Below are 26,685 nucleotides of genomic sequence, written 5' to 3'. Positions count from 1 at the left end.
GTACATGAGGAATCGAACCCAGGGCTTCATGCATGCTAGGCAAGCACTCTACCACTAAGCCACATTCCCAGTCCCCCCCTTGAGATTTTTTGTTTTGTTTTGTTTTGGCCAGTCATGGGGCTTAAACTCAGGGCCTGAGCACTGTCCCTGTCTTCTTTTTTGCTCAAGGTTAGCACTCTGCCAGCGTGAACCACAGCACCACTTCTGGCCATTTTCTATGTATGTGGTGTTGAGGAATTGAACCCAGGGCTTCATGTATACAGGCAAGCACTCTTGCCACTAGGCCATATTCCCAGCCCTTCCCTTCCCCCTTGAGATGTTTAACTCCAGTAACTACCTAAGAAGGCTGGAGGGGTGCTGAGGAATCAAAACAGAGCTTCATGCATGCTAGGCAAGCACTCCATAGCTAAGCCACATTCCCTGCCCTGAAGGTAGCTTTTTAACACCCTCATTCCCCAAGATTCAGTGGCAAGTGCAGCATAGTAGTTGAAGCATCCACATAGGTGAAGAAAAACTGAATCTCTTAAACATACCTGCCTGCATTAATCTTCTCTTGTAGGAAGGACATGGGCTTAGTTGCACTGCGGTCCAGAATCTGTCTTTACCTTTATCACTGTGTGATCTGGGTCAAGTCACTACTATTAACAAAAATAATACTTCAGTTTTTCTATGGATTAAGAAGGTAATATTGGAGCTGGGAATATGGCCTAGTGGCAAGAGTGCTTGCCTCATATACATGAAGCCCTGGGTTCGATTCCTCAGCACCACATATATAGAAAATGGCCAGAAGTGGTGCTGTGGCTCAAGTGGTAGAGTGCGAGAGAGAGAGCGAACGAGCAAGCTAGCCTTGAGTAAGAGAGCTCAGAGATAGAGCCCAGGCCCTGAGTTCAAGCCCTATGACTAAAAAAGAAGAAGAAGAAGAAAAAAAAAAGTGGGTAGGGGGAGAAGAGGAGGAAGCTCATGTTTATAATCCTAGCCATTTAGGAGGCTGAGATATGAGGATTGAGGTTTAAAGCCAGCCCAGGTAGGAAGTGCAATGAGACTTATCTCCAATTAACCACATAAAAAACAAGTGCAGCTGTGGATCAAAGTGGTAGAGCACTAGTCTTGAGCACTAAAGCTCAGGGACAGGGCTGGGAATTTGGCTTAGTGGTAGAGTGCTTGCCTACCATGCATGAAGCCCTAGGTTTGATTGCTCAGTACCGCATATACAGAAAAAAAGCCAGAAGTGGCACTGTGGCTCAAGTGGTAGAGTGCTGGCCTTGAGCAACAAGAACAGGGACAGTGCTCAGGCTCTGAGTTCAAGCCCCATGACCAACAAAAAAAAAGAAAGAAGAAAGGTAATGTGTGGCCTAGTGATATATCTTCATAGTAGGATGCTTACCTAGCTAGATTTTCATCTCCAACATTGCAAAAATAAAATGAAAAAGAGAGCCGGGCACCACTGGCTCATTCTTGTAATCCTAGCTACTCGGGAGGCTGAGATCTGAGGATCCCTGTTTGAAGCCAGCCCAGGAATCTGGGATTCTCTCTGATTGATAGGTTTGTTTGTTTGTTGCCATTCCTGGGCCTTGAACTCATGGCTTGGTCATTGTCCTGGGTTCTTATCTCTAATTAACCACCAGAAACCCAGAACTGGCATTGTGGCTCAAAGTATTAGAGTGCTAGCCTTGAGCAAAAGAGCTCAGGTACAGAGCCAAGGCCCTGAGTTTAGGCCCTACTACCAACCACCCCCTCCCCCCCAAAAAAAAACAAAAAAGATAGAAAGGAAGGAAAGGAGAAGAAAGAAGGAAAGGAGACAGCAATGCATGTTAAAGGATCTGGCTGGTAAGAATGCTCTCCAGATGTGTTGACTTTTCAGCAACCTTGACCTTTTCTTTCCTATCTCTCTTCAACATCAGTGTCTGCTATTTCTTCCCTACCCAGTCACTCTCTGCAGAATATTATGTCCCTGAAAATGATATTTTGTTTGCTTTTGTACTGAACTTCTCAACATCTGAACAGTATCGAATAAGTGACATGCTGTTTGTATAAATGAATCACTGCCCACAATTATCAGCAATATGTCTTTAGTGGGGGGTGGGCAGTGTTGTGGGAAAATGAATCAAGCATCTGGCAGTATAGTAGTGAACTCTGCATTCTGAGCGTTTTTCAGGTTTTCCTTTACAAGTGGTCTCCTTGGAGCCATATACACGGATCTCAAAAGGCTACTCTATGTGGGCTTGAACTCGGGGCCTCATGCTTGTTAGACAAGGGTCCTAGAGCCACTTTCCCAGCGCTCTCGCTCTCTCTGTCTCTCTCTGTCTGTCTCTCTGTCTTTTTCTCTCTCTCCCTGTGCCAGTCCTGGGGCTTGAACTCAGGGCCTGGGTGCTGTTCCTGACCTTCTTTAGCTCAAGGCTAGCGCTCTACTATTGACCCACAGTGCCACTTCCAGCCCTTTCTGAGTAGTTTATTGGGGAAAAGAGTATAAGTCATGAGGGTATCAGAATAAAGAGGGGGGCTGGGAATATGGCCTAGTGGAAAGAGTGCTTGTCTCATATACATGAAGCCCTGGGTTCAATTCCCCAACACCACATATATAGAAAACGGCCAGAAGTGGTGCTGTGGCTCAGGTGGCAGAGTGCTAGCCTTGAGCAAAAAGAAGCCAGGGACAGTGCTCAGGCCCTGAGTCCAAGGCCCAGGACTGGCAAAAAAACAAACAAACAAACAACAACAACAAAACAGAATAAAGAGGGCAGAAAGTGAATACAACAGACCAACAGTCTCTATTCAGGAGTGAATCCTGGGAAGGGCAGCCGAGTCTTCTTCAGCATGCCTGGAGCGGACATGGTATGGCCCCCTTACAACTAGGGCTCTTTAACTATTAGGCAGAAAAAGTGAAGTTGGGGCAGAGGGAGCAGATAGAAGTGAGGTGAGGTGGAGGTGGGGTTGGTGAGCAATGTTATTTTGACAAGAGTTTCAAGGTCTCAACAGCCTCTGTGCAGCAGCATAAAACAAGGCCTTGGTCTCAGGCTCTGTTCTCCAAAACTGTAGGGTGTCTGCTCAGGGTGATAAGGAGGGGAGATGATTCATCAGGGTCTGCAGCAAGGACAATTCTAGGATACTGCTTTCAGGGGAGAAGGTGAGTGCTTTAGGTTAAGTCATTTTCCATCAAGGAGTCTCACAGACTTTCCTGCCCAGGCTGGCTTCAAACTGTGATCCTCAGATCTCATCCTCCTGAGTAACTATGATTACAGATGTGAGCCACCAGTGCCCAGAAACTTTCCTAGCTCTTATAGACTCTTAGTTTTATGCAATTGATATATATTCTGCCTCTTTCCCAGTAGCACACTGTCTGAATTACTGTAGTTTTGTAGGAGGTGCTAAGTTTTATTAATAATCTTATTTATTTGCCATTCTGGGGATCAAGCCCAGAGACTTAGTCATGCTCGACACAAACTGTAACATTGAACAACACCCTTGGCCTCAAATATTGAAATTTGGGGTTTTGTTTTTCACTCCATGAGTGCATGTGCACGCACATGTGCATGCACTCATGTGTGTGTATTGGTGTTGCTATTAGATCTTGAATTCAGTGTTTCACTCTCATTCAACTTGATTGCTTATTACTGATGCCCTACTACTTGAACCATGCCAGCAGTTTAGCATTTTGCTGGTTAATTGGAGATAGAAACTCAAACTTTTCTTCTGGGGTTGGCCTTGAACTGTGATCTTCAGTTCTCAGCTTCCCAAGTAACTAGGATATACTGTGGCACTCAGCTATGATACTGAGTTTTAAGCTAATTATCATTTTACATGAATTATTTAACCATTTAGGTTTGATTATGCTGTGAAATATACGTATATATGTGTCTGTATATATAGATATGTATATATACATATCTCTCTCTCTATATATATATATATTTTTTTTTGGCTAGTCCTGGGGCTTGGACTCAGACCTAAGCACTGTCACTGGCTTCTTTTTGCTCAAGGATAGCACTCTACCTCTTGAGCCACAATGCCACTTCTGGCTTTTTCTGTTTATGTGGTGCTGAGGATTCGAACCCAGGTCTTCATGCATTCTGGGTAAGCACTCTACCACTAGGCCACATTCTCAGCCCTAAATACACTATATTGGCTAATACATTTTATATGGCAATAACAGTAAGCCATATGTGTGTACATTTGATTTTTAGAGATCATTTCTTAAATAGTTTGGTTTCCTGCTTATACATAACATAAAAACAAGAATAAAAAAATCATTGATAATAATTCACCTATCATTCCTTCTTAAATGACTCTTAAGGACAGTTATGAGATTATCTTTTCATAGCTGTTTGCCTTTGAGTATTTCTAGAGGAAAGTAACCTGAATTGTCCTTTTCTTTTTTTATACTTTATAGATTTTGTATGCTGAAACTTCTCAACCAGAAGAAAGGGCCCTCTCGGTGTCCTTTGTGTAAGAATGATATAACCAAAAGGTATATAATTTGTATAATCATGGGAGGTTGGAAGCAACAGTGGCAGGAACAGAGACAAAAACAAATTGGTCCACCAAGCTTTGACACACCTCCAGAGGTTTCTTTTCTTCACCCAGGTGTCTTCCCCCAAAAGAAGGTGATTAAGGACTCTTCCCGGCCAATGCAACAGAAATGTTACGGGGTTTGAGGGAGGGGATTCCCTGTCCCTCCAAGAGTCCACCACTAAGAGGCAGTCTCAAGCAAAATGATGAATTTGTTGGGGAAGCAAAAAGCAAACTGACCAGCCAGGGATGCAGCACATACTCAGGAGCTGAAACTGCGACCATAAAAAAGAGCGGGCTGACTAGCCAGGGAACCAGTGCAGACTCGGGGGCTGACACTGTGACCCTGAGCAGTCCTCAAATTGGGGTTTATAAAAGTAAAAACATAGCACAGATGTAGGGGGTTGACACAGGGTAGAGCAAGCAACAAACAAGTCAAGCAAGCTTGGCACAGATGTAGGAGGTTGACGCAGGGCTAGAGCAAGCAACAAACAAGCCATTTACAGAAGCAGAAATTTGGGGTCAAGTTGACCTAATCTATTCCCCCCAACATTTCCTACCATGTTTCCCTGATGGAGTCAGGTGTACTCCTTACAACGGCTATCAATCTGTTTTTAAAGTAATAGAATCATCATTTGATGAAAATCTCTTGGAAGCAGTGGAAAACTTACCTATTTATTTGTTTATATTTCTTTCCTCCTTTTAAGCTTAAAAAGGTGATAATTGCTGGGGCTGGGGGCTGCGGGCTCACACCTTTAATCAATCCTAGCTACTCAGGAGGCTGAGTTCTGAGGATCACAGTTCAAAGCCAGCCTGGGCAGGAAAGTCTGTGAGACCCTTATCTCCAATAAACTACCTTCAAAAAAAGCTGGAAGTGGTACTGTGGTTCAAGTGGTAGAGTATTAGCCTTGAGCAAAAGATGCTGAGGGATAGCACCCAGGAACAGAGCCCCCAGGAATGGGGGAAAAAAAAGAAAAGATGAAGGTGATAATTACTTGCTAAGTGTATCTCTGAAACAATTTAATTTCAGGGGCCTACAAGAAAATACAAGATTTAGTCAACTTGTTGAAGAGTTATTGAGAATCATTCATGCTTTTGAGCTTGACACAGGATTACAATGTAAGTGTTGTATAGCCCAAGAGGCAATGTTCAAGTGGCCATCCATAAAAACTCAGGATGTTTGCACACTTATTTTCTTTGAGTAGGCAATACTACCGTTTGGTCTAAGTTAATTTAGCTCCATATTGGTAAGCTGTATTTGAAATCACTTCAGTCTCACACCTTATTCTTTGAGATCTTAGATGTACATATTTCAAATCTTAAGGTCTGAAATTAGGAGTATTTTAACAATAGTGGGTCATTGTTTAATTCAGTGGTTTCTAATAGAAAAATTCAGGGCTGGGAACATGGCCTAGTGGCAAGAGAACTTGCCTCCTTACATGAAGCCCTGGGTTCGATTCCCCAGCACCACATATGTAGAAAATGGCCAGAGGTGGCGCTGTGGCTCAAGTGGCAGAGTGCTAGCCTTGAGCAAAGGGAAGCCAGGGACAGTGCTCAGGCCCTGAGTCCAAGGCCCATGACTGGCAAATAAATAAATAAACTCTTATAGAAAAATTCAGTGACTTAGTAATAGAAAAATATAGTCTTCCACTATTACTGTCTTATATTCAGCGCAATATAGTACTAAGAGGAAAATTTGTTAGGTTTTTTTAAAAATTATTATTATTATTTTTTTTTTTTTTGCCAGTCCTGGGCCTTGGACTCAGGGCCTGAGCACTGTCCCTGGTTTCTTTTTGCTCAAGGCTAGGACTCTGACACTTGAGCCACAGTGCCACTTCTGGCTGTTTCCTATATATGTAGTGCTGGGGAATCGAACCCAGGACTTAATGTATACAAGCCAAGCACTCTTTCCACTAGGCCATATTCCCAGTCCAAATTTGTTAGTTTTGAGATGGAAGGAAGGAATAGAAATAACTTGGACATTCTGTGTTCCTAGCTATAGAATTTTCAAAGCTGATGCAGTAGAGGGTAGGGGCTAAGATATGGTCTTTCTAGCCTAACTTTGCGCTGGTGGCTAGCACCTATAATCTTAGCTATTCAGGAGGCTGAGACCTGAGGATTGTGGTTTGAAGCCAGCCGGGCAGAAAAGTCCCCATGAGACTCTTAACTACAATTAACCATTTAAAAACCTGAAGTGGCACTTTGGATCAAGTGGTAGATCCCTAGCCTTGTGCACAAAGAGAGGCTCAGGGATAGCGCCCACATCCTGAATTCAAGCCTCACAACTGACAGAAAAAAAGATAGTCTTTCAGGTCTCAAACTCCAAATATCCTGCCTCAGTCTCCCTAGTTCTGGGATTGTATTATCATAAAACAACAAAGAGCAAACAGACCTAAGCGCTGGTGGCTGTCCCCTGTAGTCCTATCTATTCAGGAGGCTGAGGCTTAGAGGATCACAATTAAAGCTAGCTCAAGCAGAAAAGCCCACAAGATTCCATCTCTAATTAACTTACAAAAGTTGGACTGGAGGCATAATTCAAGTAGTAGATTCTGCATTCAATAAGAAAGTCAAGTAAAGCCGGGCACTACTACTACTAGCTACTCAGGAGGCTGAGATCTGAGAATTACAGTCTGAAGCCACCTGAGACTCATATCTCTAGTTTACCACCAAAAAAGCTGAAAGTGGAGCTATGGCTCCAGTGGTAGAGCACTAGCCTTGAGCAAAGGAACTCAGGGACAGTGCTTAGGTCCTGAGTTCAAGCCCCAGCACACACACACACACAAAACCCACAAGATTTCTTTAATGTGAACAAATACATTTTCTTCTAACTACACAAATAACATATTTCTTTGTAATTTATAGTTGCAAGTGTGAATTATAACTTTTCAAAGAAGAAGAATAAATCTGAACATTTAGAGGAGGAGATTTCTGTTATCCATAGTTCGGGCTACCGAGACCGTGCCAAAAAATTTCGACAGAATGAATCTCAAAATTCTTCATTGGTAAAGCCATTTTCATTTCTTCTAGCAGCATCTCTTTATTAAGCATTGTGAGTCGTAATGTTTTACGGCTAGCTTGTTTGCTTGGGTGTCATTCTACCACATGAGCCATACTTTCTAGCCATGCTTCTAGCCCTGTTTTTGCTAGTTAGAGATGGATCTCAGATTTTTCCACCTGGGTTGGCCTTGAACCAGCATTCTCTGGATCATAGCCTGCTGAGTAATTATGAGTACTGAAGTGAGCGTGGCAAGAATTGTGATTAGTGTCAGGGGCATTCAGAAAGTTAGAATACCTTGTGTTGTCAAGTAGCCTACTCTTTCCCTCCTTTGGAGGTTTATCATTTTTAATACTTGTCTCAAATAGCCACAAACTCACTGATCTATTTAAGCGTTTAAAAAAATTACTTTCAAGCCAGGTGCTGGTGACTCACACCTGTAATCCTCACTACTCAAAAGGCTGAGATCTGAGGACCATGGTTTGAAGTCAGTCTGGGTAGGAAAGTCCATGAGACTCTTTATCTCCAATTAACTACCAGAAAACTAGAAGTGGTGCTCTGGTCCAAAGTGATAGAGAACTGGCCTTCACTGAGAAAGCTGAGGGACAGCACACAGGCCCTGAATTCAAGTCCCACGAATGACAAAAAAAACAACAAAAACACCCCAATAACAACAACCAACTTCCAGCCAGGTGCTGGTGGCTCACACCTGTAATCCTAGCTAATCAGGAGGCTGAAATCTGAGGCTCATGGGCCATTTTCCTGCCAGCATAGGCAGGAAAATTCCCGAGACTCTTGTCTCCAATTAAACGCCAAAAAGCTGGAGGTACAACTGTAGCTTAGGTGGTAAAAGCACTGACTCAAGGCTAGTGCTCAAGGCTAGCATTTATATTTCAGTAGGCTTCAAAGGATGAACTAGGAGAAGGAAACCATCTGTAAATTAATGTCGGACTTTTAAGCATTGTTTCCTTTACTAAATGTTCTTAGGAATACTGGGGCTTTATTGTTACTTTTCCTTTATTAAAATTTATTTTGCCTTAATTGCCAACCTCTTATCAGAAATAATATCAAGTATCAGCTTCAAAATATGCTATCCTACTATTTATAAAAATCACACATAAGCTGGTGGCTCAAGCCTGTTATCCTAGCCCTCAGGAGGCTGAGATCCAAGGATCACAGTTTGAAGCCAACCTAAACAGGAAAAATCCGTGAGACTCTTACCTCCAATTAACCACCAGATAACCAAAAGTGGTGCTGTGACTCAAAGTGGTAGAGCACTAGACTTGAATAAAAGAGCTCAGAGACAGTGCCCAAGCCCTAAGACCACCACCAACAACAAAAAAATTATACACAATAATCCATAGTCACTTTTGGAAATCTTCTGAGCAGAATGAGAGAAAATATTCAAGTTGCATAGAACCCAGACATTTGATTGTAATTTATTTTATTTTATGTGAGTTTTTTGTGTGTGTGACAAGTTCTCACCAGGCTAGGTAACTCAGACATTTCAGTGTCTCATTTACCAAACATTTTCCCAGATTACATAAATTTAACTTATTACTGTTGATTTGTTTTATTCACGGCTACAAGTTTCTCTTTAAGAAAAAAGCACAGAATTGGCCAGCAATTGGTTAGCAATTGGTTGATCATTCTTTACTGCTTAGCAGGAAACCAGTCTTAGTGGCCAACTCTCTAAACTTGGGATTGTGAGCTCTCTGAAGACAAAGAAGCAGATACGGTCTCAAAATAAATCCGTCTACATTGAATTGGGTAAGGTGTTCAGATTTTCTTAAGTGCAAAGTAATAGTTGTTTTATTGCTTGTCTTACAGTTTTACCAGAAACCTTGGTCATAATTTATACATGTGACAGGGAACTTTGGGAAATGAAAATAAAATAATTTCATAGGATCTGTAGTGAGTCATAAATAATGTAAAAGACGCAGTCACTACCTTTAGGAGCCTTTGTAAAGAAGCAAAAGAAAGACTGTAGTTATAAGCATATGAAAATAAACTTTAGAAAAATGGGAACTAGCAATGAAAAGGAACATGATGGGTTGGTTGGTATAGCATTTAGAGGGACTCAAGATAAATTGTACTAGACTAGGAAGGCTTAAGAACAGGTAAGGGAGGCTGGGAATATGGCCTAGTGGTAAGAGTGCTTGCCTTGCATACATGAAGCCCCGAGTTCGATTCCTCAGCACCACATATATAGAAAAGGCCAGAAGTGGCACCATGGCTCAAGAGGTAGAGTGCTAGCCTTGAGCAAAAAGAAGCCCGGGACAGTGCTCAGGCCCTGAGTCCAAGCCCCAGGACTGGCCAAAAAAAGAGAACAGATAAGGGCAGGGGAAGGGCTCAAGAAGTAGAGTGCCAGCCAAAGGGGAGGGCAAACGTGAGACCTTGAGTTCAGTACTGCTTAAAAAAAAAAAGAAAAGCTGAGCTCAAAAGTTTTTTCTCTTTGCCTTATCTCTTAGAATTGGAACAGATGGTCCCTTTTTGAGTTCCTAGGTACCATCATATGTTTACTACCACACTTATGGATTTTAATGAAATTACCTGCTTGTCTCTGACCATAAGATAGTAAATCTATTGCCAATAGTTGTTATGGCATTTTAAAAAATACTTAAAAATTATTACAGTAGTTAATTCTCAGGGATACTTGACTATATTATATATTCCAGGTGCTGTAAACTCATTTATGATGATGTCAAACTGCTGAGATTATTTGGTTTTGTTACACTTATTTTACAGTTGGAGAAATTAAGTCACAGATTGGTTAAGAGGTTTTCCCAAGTTAGCTTTAGTGAGTCGGTAAGCTGTGAACTCAGCTCTGAGAAGGCTTCAGAGCCAATGTTTTCAGCCCCTTTTTTGGCCTGACACCTAGTGTGCCTGCCACCTAGTAGGTGCTTAGTAAATAGGACTAGATGTTTTGCAACAACTATACTTTTTGAGTTTAACACTTACATTTTATTTTTTATTACCTTTTTTTTTTCTTATTTCTTGTCTACAGAGAGGTTACAGTTTCATACATTAGGCCTTGGGTACATTTCTTGTACTGTTTGTTACCTCCTCCCTCATTTCCCCCTCCCCCTCCCACTTTTATTACCTTTAAGTAGTTGTACAAAGGAGTTGCCTTTTAGCAAGGTAGTTTATGAATATAATATATCTTGGTCACTGTCACCCCTTTTAACATTCTCACCCATCCCTCCTGAGTTTCACCTTTTTTTTTTTTTTTGCCAGTCCTGGGCTTGGACTCAGGGCCTGAGCACCATCCCTGGCTTCTTTTTGCTCAAGGCTAGCACTCTGCCACTTGAACCACAGCGCCACTTCTGGCCGTTTTCTATATATGTGATGCTGGGGAATCGAACTCAGGGCTTCATGTATACCAGGCAAGCACTCTTGCCACTAGGCCACATTCCCAGCCCTGAGTTTCACCTTTTTAATTTAAAATTCTTTACTTCTTTTGGGGGACTTGGGGGATAATTTTTGTTTAACTTTTTCTTTTTTAGGATCTGATTCTTCTGAAGAAACAAGTTGTATATCAAATTATTGCAGGTGAGTCAAAAGGATCCTTTGTGAAAGCTGACATTTATATCTAGTTAATACTGAAGATTAGAGTTTCTCTTAATTAGAATCATGGTATTAAAAGAGACCTTAGAGATTGTCAGTTTGCATCCTTTTTTCATACTGGAGGAAAACTTATGTATATATATATTTTTTCTTTTTTTAAATTTTTCAGTATTGAGGTTTGGACTCAGGACTTTCTGCTTGCTAGGCAGACACTCTAGTGCTGAGTCATGTCTCTAGCCCTTATTTATTTATTTATTTATTTTATTTATTTTTTTTTGTTTTGTTTTGTTTTTTTTGGCCAGTCCTGGGCCTTGGACTCAGGGCCTGAGCACTGTCCCTGGCTTCTTCCCGCTCAAGGCTAGCACTCCGCCACTTGAGCCACAGCGCCGCTTCTGGCCGTTTTCTGTATATGTGGTGCTGGGGAATCGAACCTAGGGCCTCGTGTATCCGAGGCAGGCACTCTTGCCACTAGGCTATATCCCCAGCCCTCTAGCCCTTATTTATTTGTTTATTTATCTAATTCCCCGTGGACCAGGACTTGAACTCCTTATCTGATGATTTCACTCATTGACTGGCACTTTACCATCTGAGCCCTCCAATTTATAATTCCCAAATGAATCCAGGATAATAGTCACTTCCTTCTATTGCATAGTTTCTTCTCTGAGTTCTTTATATAGTAAGTTTATGGTTTGGTTTTGTGTGGGGGGTTTTGTTTTTTGTTTTGGTCAGTCATGGGGCTTGAACTCAGAGCCTGGGCGCTGTCCTTGTGCTCTTTTTGCTCAAGGCTAGTGCCACAGTGTCACTTCTGGTTTTCTGAGGGCTAATTGGAGATGAGTCTCAAAGACTGTTCTTGCCCCAGCCGGCTTTCAGCTGTGATCCTCAGATCTCAGCATCCTGAGTAGCTAGCATTATAGGCATGAGCCACCAGTGCCTGGTTTCATGGTTTTTGTCATGGGCTTCAACTCAGGGTCTGGGTACTGTCAGGGACAGTGCTCTACCACATTGAGCCACAGCTTCACTTCCAGTTTTCTTGTGGTTAATTAGAGATAAGAATATCTTGGACTTTCCTGCCCTGGGTGAGCTTTGAACTTAGATCCTCAGATCTCAGATTCCTGAGTAGCTAGAATTACAAGCATGAGCCACCAGTGCCCAACTATATACAGTAATAATTGACATAGTGAATATTGTGGCTGGTGAATTAGAAGATTTCGTTTTCAATTCTTCTGTTCTTTAATTTTATCCATCTCTCAAACTTGGTATAAATTGCATAATTTACAAGCAATTCTCAATTAAGTTTACCACTTTCCTTAGGAATTATTGCTTGACCCTAAGATCTGTGGTAACTGGTCTGAATTATGATGGTGTCATTATCAGTTGACTTTTTTTTTTTCTTGGTGCAGGTCCTGAGGCTTGAACTCAAGGCCTGGACACTGTCCTGAGTTTTTATAAAAGCTCAAAGCTAGCTCTCTATCACTTGAGCTTCAGTTCCACTTCCAGCATTTTGGTAGTTAATTGGAGGTAAAAATCTCATGGATTTTTCTTGCCCGAGCTGGCTTTGAACTGCAATCCTCAGATCTCAGTGTCCTGTGTAGCTAGGATTATAGGCATGAGCCACAGACACCCATATCATTATCAGTAAAATGGAAGTAGTCCCAGCAGGAAAAGAAGAATAGAAAGGAGTATAGCAAAATGGTGATCTTTACATTCTGTTAGGATGCCTGCTTTTCTTTTTTGCGGGGAGTGGGGTGTCATGGGGCTTGAACTCTGTGCCTGGGCATTGTTCCTGAGCTCTTCAGCTCAAGGCTAGCATTCTATCACTAGAACCATGGTACCACTTGCAGTTTTCTAATGGTTACTTGGAGATGAGTCTCATGGACTTTCCTGCCTGGGCTGGCTTTGAACTGCAATCCTCAATTCTGATTAGCTAGGATGCTAGGATTACAGGAGTGAGCCACCATTGCCTGCTTATCTTATTTTTATTTATTTATTTATTTATTTATTTATTTATTTATTTATTTATTTATTTATTTATTTATTTATGGCCAGTCCTGGGCCGTGAACTCAGGGCCTGAGCACTGTCCCTGGCTTCTTTTTTGCTCAAGGCTAGCACTCTGCCACTTGAGCCACAGCGCCACTTCTGGCCATTTTCTGTATATGTGGTGCTGAGGAATCGAACCCAGGGCCTAATGTATTCGAGGCAAGCACTCTTGCCACTAGGCCATATTCCCAGCCCCCCCCTTTTTTTTTTTAAATGGCCAGTCCTTAGACCTGAGCTCAGTGCCTGGCCACTGTCCCTGTGCTTCTTTTGCTCAAGGCTAGCACTGTACCACCTGAGCCATAGCACCACCTCTGGGTTTTTCTGTTTATGTGGTACTGAGGAATCGAACCCAGTGCTTCAAGCATGCTAAGGCAAGCTTACTCTACCCCTTAGCCACATTCCCATCTGTCTTTTGGCAATCTTTAAATTTTGATTCTCATTTACATGTTCATAAAGCAATGCTCTAAATTGCTGCTCTATTTTTTATGACTAAATTCTCAGTCTTTGTTATTTCATTTTAACTAGCAGTTACATAGAGAGAACAGATGTCAAAAAGTGAATCCTATTGGTTAGCTACTGTAACTACCAAAGGGAGTTAAAATACTTGATCTTGCACATTTGACAGATTTATGAGCACATAACTAGTGTTTCTTATTAAGGTTCCTGTCTTTTACCCTTTATTGTAAGGGATGAAGAATTGTTACAAATTACTCCTCAAGGAACCAGTGCTGAAGCCAGTTTGGATTCTGCAAAAAGAGGTAAAGGAAAGTCTTCCTAACTTAATGGACACACTGTAGAGAGAGTGGGTATATACAGTGTTGTAATTAGATTCTTCAGAAGACCATTTGGACTTTTTTTTTTTTTGGCCAGTCCTGGGCCTTGGACTCAGGGCCTGAGCACTGACCCTGGCTTCTTCCCGCTCAAGGCTAGCACTCTGCCACCTGAGCCACAGCGCCCCTTCTGGCCGTTTTCCATATATGTGGTGCTGGGGAATCGAACTGAGAGCTTCATGTGTAGGAGGCAAGCACTCTTGCCACTAGGCCATATTCCCAGCCCCCCTGGCTTCTTTTTGCTCAAGGCTAGCACTCTGCCACTTGAGCCATAGCGCCACTTCTGGCTGTTTTCTATATACGTGGTGCTGGGGAATCGAACCAAGGGCTTCATGTATACGAGGCAAGCAGTCTTGCCACTAGGCCATATCCCCAGCCCCAGAAGACCATTTGGGACATTTATAATTTACAATATCTCCTGTCCAGAGTTAAGAGTATCATTTTTTCCTCACTTATCATAATATATTTATCTCAGTGGACTAAGAAGACATGTAACTTTAACAATACACTATATGATTAATTGTTGCTCTGTTTCCTCCCTCCCTCCCTCCTTCCCTAGCTCTCTCTCTTACTATCGTGGTACTAGAGTTGTTTTGTTTTTTTGTTTGCCAGTCCTGGGCCTTGAACTCTGGGCCTGGGCACTGTCCCTGAGCTTCTTTTGCTCAAGGCTAGCACTCTACCACTTTAGGGACAGTGCCACTTCTGGCTTTTTCTGTGTATGTGGTACTAAGGAGTTGAACCCAGGGCTTCATGCATGCTAGGCAAGTACGCTACTACTAAGCCACGTTCCCAGTACCGTGGTACTGGAGTTTAAGCTCAGGGCCCTGTGCTTGCTAGGCTGGCACTTTTCCAAGATCCAGACCTCAAACTTTGCTTTTTTCTTATTTTTTTCCTGTCCCTGAGCTTTTTTCCTTCCTTTTTCTTTCCTTCTTTTTTTTTTTTTTCTCAAAGCCAGTGTTATACCACTTGAGCCAGAGCTCCACCCCCCTACTTTGTGGCGGTTAATTGGAGATGAGAGTCTCGAAGATTCTTCCCTAGATTTAACCTCTATCGCTGCTACCACCACTCCCAGAGTGGCCCCCGAATGGCAAGATCATTTTTTCCCCATGTGCTCCTATGTGAAATTATTCCTTTCCTGTTCCCTAATGAGGTTGTAGGAAGTAGTATTATTCAACTATCACCCATCCACTGTTCAACCAGAGAATCAAATGATGTGATTTAATAAACTCTGTTTCAAGTAGAAAAATTTGGGGCACTGGTGGCTCACGCCTCTCAGGAGTCTGAGATCTGAGGATTACAGTTTGAAGCCAGCCCAGTCTGGCCAGTTAACCATGAAAGTGGAGCTGTGGCTCAAGCACTATGTGTCTGATGACCAAATAGTCTGCTTTTTCTTTGTTAATTGGTCATGTGGCTTGAACTCAGGGCCAGAGTGCTGTCCCTGAGTTCTTTCTTTTGTTCAAGGCTAGTGTTATACCATTTTGAGCTATAGCTACACTTCCAGTTTTCTGGTGGTTAATTTGAGATGAGTCCCACAGACTTTCTTGTCTGGGCTGCCTTCAAACAGCAATCCTCATATCTCAGCCTCCTGAGTAGCTAGGATTACAGGCATGAGCCACCAATGCCCCACTTAATTTGTTCTTAAAAGCTAGAGGAATAAGAGATGTGGTCTCATTATCTTGAGTGGAAGTAATGACTAGATAAATAGGAATTCCGTAAAAGTACATGAGCCACCTCTTCAGTATACTTTGTTTGGTTGGGCTTTTTTGCCAGTCCTGGGGCTTGAACTCAGAGCCTGAACTCTGTCCCTGGCTTTCTTTTGCTCAAGGCTAGCGCTCTACCACTTGAGCTACAGTGCCACTTCTTGCTTTTTCTATATATGTGGTGCTGAGGAATCAAACCCTGGGCTTCATATATGTGAGGCAAGTACTCTCCCGCTAGGCCATATTCCCAGCCCTTCAGTATACTTTGTTTATAGTGTTTCTCTTTTTCTTTTTATAATTTTTTTTTTAATTTATGTGGTACTGAGTAATCAAACCCAGGGCCTCATGTGTGCTAGGCAAGCAGTCTACCACCAAGCCACCTTCCCAGCCCTTGTTTCTCTTTAAAAAGAAAAGAGGTAGTTGGTTTCCTCTCTCAAGTTGTATTAGGTATATCTTTTTTCATGATAATTCTGTTGATATTTTTGCAGAAGCACCTTGTTTTTGTATACTTTCAGCTTCCTGTGAGGGGAACATAACAAATATTGAACATCAATCCAGTAGTAAAGATTTGAACACTATTGGGAAACAGACCACTGAGAGACATCCAGAAAAGAATTGGAGTGTTTCAAACTTGCATGTGGAGCCATGTGGCACAGATATTCATGCCAGCTCATTACAGCATGAGAACAGCAGTTTATTACTCACTAAAGACAGAATGGATGTAGAAAAGGCTGCATTCTGTCATAAAAGCAAACAGCCTGCCTTAGCAAGGAGCCAGCAGAGCAGATGGGCTGAATGTAAGGAAACATGTCACAAAAGGCAGACTCCCAGCACAGACATAAAGGTAGATCAGAATGCTGATCCCTGCTGTGGGTGTAAAGAATGTTCTGAGGATCCAAGAAATACCCAAGATGTTCCTTGGATAACACTAAATAGCAGCATTCAGAAAGTTAATGACTGGCTTACCAGAAGTGATGATATGCTAACTTCTGATGTCAGTGGGAAGTCTGAATCAAATGCGGAAGTAGCTGGTACATTAGAAGTTCCAAATGAAGTATATGGATATTCTAGTCCTTCAGAGAAAATAAACTTACTGGCCACTGATTCTCATACTTATTTAGATTTCAAAAGCTGTAAAACAATTTCGAGTAATATGGAAGATAAAATATTTGGGAAAACCTATCGGAGGAGGACAAGCCTCCCTAACTTGAGCCATGTACCTGAAAATCTAATAATAAAAACACTTCCCATAGAACAAAAGATACAAGAGCAACCTCTCACAAATAAATTAAAGCGTAAAAGGAGAACTACGTCATGCCTGCATCCTGAGGATTTTATTAAGACAGCAGATTTGGCACTTGTTCAGAAGAGTCCTGAAAAGATAAATCAGGAAACTCGTCAAATGGACCAGAATGGTCAGGTGATGTGTCTTACTAAGAGTGGTCCTGAGAATGAAACAAAAAGTGCCTATGTTCAGAAAGAGAAAAACAGGAATCCAGAAAAATTATTGAGAGAAAAGTCTACTTTTAGAACTAAAGCTGAACCAATAAGCAACAGTATAAACACTATGGAACTAGAATTAAGTGTCCACAGTCCAAAACTACCTAAGAAAAATAGGCTGAGGAGAAAGACCTCTATAAGACACCTTCATGCACCTGATGTAGCCTTCAGAACTCCAAGCCCACCTATTCATAGTGAACTACAAATGAACAGTTGTACCAGCAGCGAAGAGATGAAAAAAAAATCCAGTCAAACAGATATGTGTGGCAGAACACTCCAACTCCTGGAAGACACACAGTCTGCAACTGCAACTAAGAAGAGTAACAAGCCAGATGAACAATTAAGTAAGAGATGTGACAATAATGTTTCCTCAGAACCGAAGTTAACAAACACAACTAGTGTTTCTACTAACTGGTCAAGTTCTAATAAACTTGAAGAATCTGTTGGTCCTAGCCTTGAGAGAGAAGAAATAGAAGAGAACCTAGAAACAATAGAAGTGCCAAATCTTGCCAAAGACCCTAAGGATCGAGTGGTAAATGGAGAAAGGGTAACGCCATCTGAAAGATCTGTAGACAATACTGGTATTTCATGGATACCTGAATCTGAATATGACACCCAGGACAGTATCTCATTACTGGAAATTAATCCCCTTAGAAGTGGGGAAACAGCATCAAACCAACGTATGACCCAGTATGACGTAGTTGAAAACCCCAAGCAAGTTCTCCGCAGTTGTTCTAAAAATACTAAACAGGACACAGGAAGCTTTATGGATCCATTGAGACAGCAAGATGACCACATTCTGGAGAGTGATATAGAAATGGAAGAGAGTGAACTTGATACTCAGTACCTGCAGAATACATTCCAAGATTCAAAACGTCAGTCATTTGCTCTGTTTTCAAATTCAGGAAAGGCAGAAAAGGAATGTGTCTCTGCCCACTCTGTGTCTGTAAGTAAGCAAAGTCCAAATGTCATTCTTGAATATGAACAAAGAGAAAAAAATCAGGACAAAGAAGAGTCTAAAATCAGGCTTGCACAAGCAGTTAAGGCCACTATGGATTTCCCTGTGGTTTGTCAGAAAAATAAGCCAGGTGATAATGCTGAATGTAGTAGTAGCATTACAAAAACCTCTGGGCTTTGTCCATCATCTCAGTTAACAGACAATGAACTCACTACTGCCAATAAACTTGCAATTTTACAGGACTTATATCTTATGCCATCAATTTCTCTAGGCAGGCCATCTGTTAAAACTAAATGTAAGAAAAGCCTGTTAAAGCATTTATTTGAGAAACAGTCAGTGTCATCTGAAGAAGGAATGGAAAGTGAGAGCATCATTCAAAGCACAGTGGGCATGTTTAGTCTAAATAATGTAGAAAAGGCTTTTAAAGAAGCCAGCCCAGGCAGTATTAATGAAGTAGGCTCCAGTACTACTGGAGGAAGCTCCAGTATTAACGAAGTAGCTTCCAGTGTTGAAAACATTCAAGAGGAACTAGACAGAAGCAGAGGGCCTGAACTGAATGCTGTGCTACGATTAGGTCTTACACAATCTGAAACCTATAAGGAAACTCTTCCTGTAAGTAATTGTAAGCATCCTGAAATAAAAGAACAAACAGAAAATGAAGGAGTAGTTCAGGCTGTTGGTGCAGATTTTTCTCCATGTCTAACTTCAGATAACCTAGAAGCAGGTATGAGAAATGATGTCTCTCAGATTTATTCTGAGACACCTGAGAATCTTTTACATGATGATGGAATAAAGGAAAATACTAGCTTTGCTGAAGGTGCCATTGAGGAAACATCTGCTGTGTTTAGCAAAAGTATCCAGAAAAGAGAGTTCAACCGGAGTCCTAGCCCTTTAACTCCTGCATCTTTGGCTCAAGGTCTTGAAACAGATGATGATCTTCCCTGCTTCCGGCACTTCTTATTTAGTAAAGTAACCAATAAACCATCTCAGTCTATCAGACATACAATAAAGTGTCTGTCTGAGGAAACAGAGGAGAACCCAGTATCACTGAGGAATAACTTACAAGTCAACAGTAATGAGATCTTAGTGGAAGCTTCCCAGGAGACACAGTGCTCTGACAGCACAGGGTCTTCAGAGCACAATGCATTGATAGACCTGACTATAAACTCCAACTCCCGAGATTCCTTCTTGATGTTTTCTCCCAAACAAATGAACCAGGAAGTTATTGTTTTGAGTGACAGGGGATTGGTTTCAGATGATGAAGAAAGGGAACCTGACCTGGAAGAAGAGGAGAGAACAGATTCAAACTTAGGTATTGAAACCAAGGTTGTTGGTTTGGTTGGTTGGTTATATGTTTGTTTTCCCTAGTCTGTTTTATAGAAATAAATGTTTATGTCTTTGAGGGAGGTGGTCCTCAGGCTTGAACTCAGGGCCTGGGCACTGGTCCTGAGCTGCTTTTGCTCAAGGCTGATACTCTACCACTTGAGCCACAGTTCTGTTTTTGCTTTTTTTTTTTTGTGATTAATTGGAGATTAGAGTCTCAGGGACTTTCCCTATAGGCTGACTTGGAACTGTGAACCTCAGATCTCAGCCTCCTGAGTAGCTATGATTACAGATGAGAGCCACTAGTAACCAGCATGTTTATGCCTCTTATTGGTGTGTGTGCTCGTCCTGGGGCTTGAACTCAAGGCCTGGGTGCTGTCCCTGAGCTTTCATGCTTAAGGCTATAGCTGTCTACCATTTGAACCAGAGCTCTACTTCCAGCATTTTTTTTTTTGAGGTGGGGGGGAGGCTAATTGGAGATAAGAGTCTCAGACTTTTCTGGTCTGGCTGGCTTTGGCTCATATCCCTGCCTCCTGAGTAGTACAGGTGTGAGCCACTGGCAACTGGCATGTTTATAGCCTTTGAGGAGCACCTTTTACAAGTGTCCAAGTGCAGTTAAATTAACCACTACTTACACTTGAAAGATGTACCTCCTAAGCTTCTTTTCCTAAAACATTAAAAATCATTCACACAGCCAGAACATCTGTGACTAAACCAGCATTTATGTCCTAATTGCTGGTGGACTTGCTTCTGGTTTTCATCGTTAGGAATTTTATGATTTTCCAAACCTAGGAGCTTAAATCATTTTACGTAGCATGAAAGTAAAACCAGTTCTGCCCAAGGGAAGAAACCAATTCAGCAGATTGCCATGTTTATGGTGTGTTTTTACATCTTAACCCCTATTTTTTTTATTATCATCTAAGGTGAAGCAGCATCTGGCTATGACAGTGAAACAGACATCTCAGAAGTATCCTCACAGAACGATATTTTAACATCTCAGGTAAAAAGCACATACGTGTGTGTGTGTAAGGTGTTTTTTGCATTCAGTGGTATGTAAATTGTGTCCATCTATCTGCTGATCTTGTCCTATGGATTAATGTCATAACAGTTGGATATTATAACCTTGCCTGCTCAAATTAAATTGTAAGCACCTCATGAAACTCACATTACTTCCTATATCATGCACACATACACATCATCTAGCCCATTGTAGACCACAAAATACTGAATTTATTAATAGGCTAGGACTTGAAAACACATCTTCCTCATAGCAAAAATGTTTGAAAGAATGATTGTATCTGTATTATCTGCCTTATGGCTCTGTTTCTGATTATTATTATCTTTTTTTTTTTTTTTTGCCAGTCCAGGGGCTTGATGAACTTAGGGCCTTGGCACTGTCCCTAAGCTTCTTTTGTTCAAGGCTAGCACTCTGCCACTAGAGCCACAGAGCCACTTTTTGCCTTTTCTTTCTTTCTTTTTTTTATTTTGTTTGTTTGCGCCATTTCGGGGTCTTGGATTCAGGGCCTAAGCACTGTCCCTGGCTTCTTTTTGCTCAAGGCTAATACTCAACCACTTGAGCCACAGTGCCACTTCCGGCTTTTTCTGTTTATGTGGTGCTGAGGACTCAAACCCAGGGCTTCATGAATGCAAGACAAGCACTCTACCACTATGCCTCATTCCCAGCCCGTGTTTTCTGTTATGTTGTAAAAATTGTACACAATTTTCCCATGTTCTCATATTTTTTTAATGGCTTAAAAAAACACAAAAAGGCTTTATTTGCAGGGGAGCTGGAGTTTAAAATGTGAAACACTTCATGAATTTTATGTCATTTTTTCTCAGGGGCCATGCTCAACTCTGTACTTTTCTAGTTTTAGCATGTGTGCTACCACACTGAGCACTAAAAATTCAGTCTCATTTTAGCTTCTTGTGTTTGTTTTTGTGCCAATACTGGGGCTGAAACTCAGGGCTTGGGTGCTATCCCTGAGCTCTTTTGCTCCATGCTACCATTCTACTTGAGCCACAGCTCCACTTCTGCCTTTTTGGTAGTTAATGGTAAGAGTCTCAGGAACTTTTCTGCTTTGGCTGGTGTTGAATCCTGATCCTGAGATCTCAGCCTCCAGAGTAGCTAGGATTATGTGGGTGAGCCACTGGTGCCCAGCTTTAAAAAAAAATAAAAATCTTAACAAAAAAAGATTCAGAGCCAGGGACAGTGCTCAGGCCCTGAGTTCAAGCCTCAGGACTGGCAAAAAAAAAAAAAAATTCAGCTGGGGCTGGGAATGTGACTTAGTGGTAGAGTGCTCGCCTAGCATGCATGAAGTCCTGTGTTCAATTCCTCAGCATCACATAAACAGAGAAAGCTTGAAGGGGTGCTGTGGCTCAAGTGGTAGAGTGCTAGCCTTGAGCACAAAGAAACCAGGGACAGTGCTCAGGCCCTGAGTCCAAGCCCCAGGACTGGCCAAAAAAACAAGATTCAGCCAGTCATGATGAAGTGGCTCATGCCTGTAATCCCAGGTATGTAGGAGGTAGATTGGGAGGATAGGGAGGATTGGTTCGAGGTCAGCCTAGAAAACAAATTTAGCAAGACACTATCTTTTTTTTTTTTTTTTTTTTTTGGCCAGTCCTGGGGCTTGGACTCAGGGCCTGAACACTGTCCCTGGCTTCCTGTTTGCTCAAGGCTAGCACTCTGCCACTTGAGCCACAGCGCCCCTTCTGGCCGTTTTCTGTATATGTGGTGCTGGGGAATCGAACCCAGGGCCTCATGTATACGAGGCAGGCACTCTTGCCACTAGGCCATATCCCCAGCCCAAGACACTATCTTAACATGTGTTATCCCAGCTACATGGGAGGCCTAAGTAGGAGAGTTCAGTCCAGGCTGGTCCCAAGCTAAGTACTTTAGATTATCTGAAAAACAACTAAAGGACTAGAAGCATGACTCCATTGGTAGGATACGCAGGTGAGCTTTTGATCTCAAACCCCAGTATTACAAAAGAAGAAGATTAGACCATTTTGTGCTTCTCCAGCTCCTGTGATATTTGAGTTCCAATTTTCTTTTAGCTTTGCCAACACTAGGTAATATCCAGTTTTAAAAATCTTCTAAATCTTGGTATTGCTAAGAGGAGTCCAGATAGGAAGGTTGTGTCTTCTATTGTTCATTCTCCATACAGAGTAAAGACCTCTAGGCCTGAAGTTCACTGGAATTAGGGGGGAAAAAAACTTTGAGATGTCTGTCCATTGTGTTCCTGTTTTGTCACCTGTTTCCTGCCTCTGCAGGATTGCCATGGTGACTAAATTGATGAAAGCGCTTAGGAGGTTTTTTTCTTTCTCTACAATCCCTCTGTTCCCTTTTTTTTTTTTTTTTTTTTTTTTTGTCATAGGGCTTGAACTGGGCCTGGGCATTGTCCCTAAACTCTTCAGCTCAAGGCTAGCACTTTACCACTTGAGCCACAGCACCACTTCTGGTTTTTTGGTGGTTAATTGGAGCTAGGTGTCTCACGGACTTTCTTGCATGGGCTGGCTTTGAACCGCCATCCTCAGATCTCAGCCTCCTGAGTAGCCAGGATTACAGGCTGGAGCCACCGGTGCCAGGCTCCTCTGTTCCTTTCTAGGTACAGACATGAGGCCCGTCAGTTGTCCCTTGTGTTTTAGAGTTTTAAGTTCCAGTGTGTGTTTTTTAAAATAATTTTATTATTACTATTAATGGGTTGTACAAGGGGGCTATCATTTTATAAGTTAGTGAGTATATTTCTTGTTTTGCACAATGTTACTTTTTCCTTTACCTTGCCCCAGATTCCAGCTGCCCATGAGTTACATAGGCACATATGTATACTGAATAGCATGATTGCATGTGTCTACCCTTCCTCCCTCCAAGTTCTAGTTTTTTATTCCATCTGCCTTCACCATATTGTATTATATTTGACATTCAATAAACTGCTTCTTAGTTGTTGTTTTTTTAATATCCCTGATCTTATTCCCAGACATCCTGGGACATGTCTGTTTGTTCAGGATTCGTTTTGTAGAGTGTTTTATTAAGTATCACTGAAAACAAAGTAACTTAAATCAGAAGTAGCACACACAACCAAAATGATCGAAGTGGGATCTTTCGTCTCTTTACACAGAATTAAGAAGTATATAGCGAATAGAGAATGCCTAATTTGCTATTATTGATAACTTTTTAAACCAATGACTGCTTAATTATATTCATTCATTCATTTCTGCACTAATGAATACTGAGTACTTATTATTTGTTAGGCATTGGAAAGACAAAAGTGGTCTGGCATAGCATTGCACACCTAAAATCCCAGTGTGCAGGAGGCTGAGGCAGGAGGATCAGAGTTTAAGGCCAGCCTGGGCTAAATAGTGAGACAAATACATGTACACATACACAACACACTCTAGATAAGGAGATTCAAAAATGTGTATTTGAAATGGTCAGGAGACGATTCCTCCCATCAAGGAAGTTACACATCAATTTGAATATGTGCTAACACATTCACAGTATTATCCAAATAATCAGGAATTCTCTGTTCCTGATAGATAGGTCATATGTAGAGACTTCCAAAGGAGACTTTTGAGCTGGGTCTTTGAAGATGACAATACTTTTTCCAAATGGGAAAAGAGGAGAAACAGCAATTAAGGTGAAAATTCAGAGGCATGGAATACCCAAGAATCACAAAGTTTTTTTGTGTCACTGGAAAATGGGGGCAAATGGGGAATGCTGGGGAGAAGATCAGGGTATGGATGGCCTCCTTGAATGCTTAGGAATTTGAACTTTATCCTGAGGGCAATAATACCTAACAATTTTATAGTGTTCAGAAAGCATTAACCTAGGAGTGGGAATGTAGCTTAGCAGTAGGGTGCTTGCCTAGCATGCATGAAGCCCTGGGTTTGATTCCTCTGCACCACATAAACAGAAAAGGCCAAAAGTGGTGCTGTGGCTCAAGTGGTAGAGTGCTAAACTACTGGAAAAAGAAGCCAGGGACAGTGCTCAGGCCCTGAGTCCCAAGCTCCAGGACTGACCAAAAAAAACAAAACATTAACTTATGGAGAACATAGCTTTCAGAGAACTTCATCAGTGCAGCTGTGTTAGCAGTACTCATCAGAGTAGCACTGTGGAGATAAAAGAGTACAGCTCAGAGATATTTCAGGACTAGAATTAAGAAGAGCTACTTGAGCTGCTTGGTTTTGTTCTCCTTAATGTATTCAGCCAGTTGCCTATGGGAGAGTTTATCTATGTTATAAAATATTTCCTATGGGAAAACCTAAGGAAAAACTTACCTAACTTAATTCTCTGCGATTTTTTTTTCTTATTTGCTGGTCTATTTAATGGCCACATAGGAGTTAGATAGCGGTGACAGAACAAATTCAGCTGCTGAAGCATTGGCCAGATGTCTGTGTGTGATTTTATTCCTGTCTTAGTGAGGCTGGGCTTGGCTTGGGTTAGATCAGTGATGTAAGTACTCACGGGTACCACGTGGTGGCAATGGCGTTGCTGCAGACATTGGCAGCAGTCTCAGGTAGCACTGGAAACCTTTGTGAAACTGGAAATACATTTTCTGGTCATAAAAACCTCCTGAAAACTATAAAGCTAGTGAAGCAGGAAAAAGTGAATGACTTGATTTTTAGTAGAGGGCAAAGTCATGTTCAAAAACCAGAAGAAGAAAAGCAGAGGACAAAAAAACAGTCTTTTCCTTTCTGCCTCCCAGCCCCATCTTGCAGAGAGATATCAATGTTCCTTCTAAAAGTGGCAAAAAAAATGGGTATTTTGGAAAATTTTCTTTGCTTACAAAATATATTGGACTTGGTATAATGCTTCTTGAAATGGAACAATAAATCACATGAGCCCTATAAGCAAGAAGAACCTATTATCTGGAAATTAGAAACAAGTAACTCTCTCCAGGCTTCTTTTTCTTCTCTTGTGTGTGTCTGTGTGTATATCTGTGTGCTCGCTGGTGTGGGCACGTGCATGTGTGCAAGTTCTAGGTCTTGAAATCAGAGCTTGGGTGTTGTCCTTGAGCTCTTTTGCTCCAAGCTAGCCTTCTACTACCACTTGAGCCACAGCTCAGCTTCTTGGTTAACTGGAGATGAGAATCTCATGGACTTTCCTACCAGGGCTGGCTTTAAGCCTTGATCCTCAGATCTCAGCATCCTGAGTGGGTCATATAGGTGTAAGCCACTGGTACCTGGCTACAGGCTTCCTTTTTTAGAAAACTTCAACATTTCATTGGTTTAAAAATAACGTATTTTGCCAGGCATTGTGGCTCATACCTATAATCTAAAGAGGCTGAGATTTGAGGATCGTGGTTTAAAGCCAGCTTGGGCAGGAAAGTACCAAAAATTCTTATCTCCGGTTAACCATCAAATAGCTGTAAGTCACTGGGCGCCAGTGGCTCCATACTAGCAATCCTAGCTACTCGGGAGGCTGAAATTTGGGGATCACAATTCAGAGCCAGCCTGGGCAGAAAGTCTGTGAAACTTATCTCCAATTAGCCACTAAAAAGCTAGAAATGGAGCTGTGAGCAAAAGAAGTTCAGGGACAGTGCTCATGCCCTGAGTTCAAGCCCCAGGAATGGCACCAACAAAAAAGGTGTAATTAGAACTATGGCTCAAGTGGTAAAGCTCCAGCCTTGAACAAAAAAGCTAAAGGACAATAAGTACCCAGTCCCCGTAGTGGCACATACATACTTTTTGGGTTTTTTTGGAGCTGAGCACAGTGGCATTTATATGTGCTCTCTGCTGTTCAGGTGACTGAGGTGGGAGTATCACATTAGCTAAAGAGGTAAAACCCCATCTCAAAAATGAATAGCCAGCCAGGTGCCAGTGGCTCATACCTGTAATCTTAACTACTCAAGAGACTGAGATCTGAGGATCAGGTTTGAAGCTCAGGCAGGAAAGTTCGTGAAATTCTTATCTCCGGTTAGCTTCTAAAAAGCCAGAAGTGGAGCTGTAGATCAAGTGGTAGATCACTAGCCTTGATCAAAAAGCTCAGGGACAGTGCCTAGGCCCTGAGTTCAAGCCCATGACTGGCAGAAAAATTTAACTAGTTAAATACTCATGTCTTTTCTTTCCTTCTCTCTCTCTGTCTCTCGCCAGTCCTGGCACTTGAACCCAGGGCCTTGGCACTGTCCTTGAGCTTCTTTTGCTCAAGGCTAACACTGCCACTTGAGCCAAAGTGCCACTTCTGGCTTTTTCTGTTTATGTGGTACTGAGGGATCAAACCCAGGGCTTCACACATGCTAGGCAAACATCCTACCACTAAGCCACATTCTCAGCTC

General features: G+C 41.9%; 1 protein-coding gene and 1 non-coding gene across 2 annotated transcripts in view; one reads left to right on the top strand and one right to left on the bottom strand.

Moving 5' to 3' along the window:
- Positions 1-26,685, top strand: part of Brca1 (BRCA1 DNA repair associated) — a 72,916-nt gene that overhangs the window by 10,270 nt on the left and 35,961 nt on the right. The window contains exons 4-12 of the mRNA XM_048367069.1: positions 4,385-4,462; positions 5,534-5,622; positions 7,366-7,505; positions 9,166-9,268; positions 11,005-11,050; positions 12,646-12,651; positions 13,791-13,861; positions 16,149-19,403; positions 20,338-20,414. Coding sequence (XP_048223026.1) covers positions 4,385-4,462; positions 5,534-5,622; positions 7,366-7,505; positions 9,166-9,268; positions 11,005-11,050; positions 12,646-12,651; positions 13,791-13,861; positions 16,149-19,403; positions 20,338-20,414 — 3,865 coding nt within the window. The remainder of the gene's footprint in view (positions 1-4,384; positions 4,463-5,533; positions 5,623-7,365; positions 7,506-9,165; positions 9,269-11,004; positions 11,051-12,645; positions 12,652-13,790; positions 13,862-16,148; positions 19,404-20,337; positions 20,415-26,685) is intronic.
- On the bottom strand, positions 21,210-21,312 carry LOC125366574. The gene has a single exon (XR_007213871.1). It is a non-coding gene; the product is annotated as a U6 spliceosomal RNA (small nuclear RNA).

Source organism: Perognathus longimembris, chromosome 17, assembly GCF_023159225.1.
Source record: "Perognathus longimembris pacificus isolate PPM17 chromosome 17, ASM2315922v1, whole genome shotgun sequence".
NCBI classification, from domain to species: Eukaryota; Metazoa; Chordata; class Mammalia; order Rodentia; family Heteromyidae; genus Perognathus; species Perognathus longimembris.
Note: the sequence above shows the minus strand (reverse complement) of the source record. Positions and strands in the feature narration are given on the sequence as shown.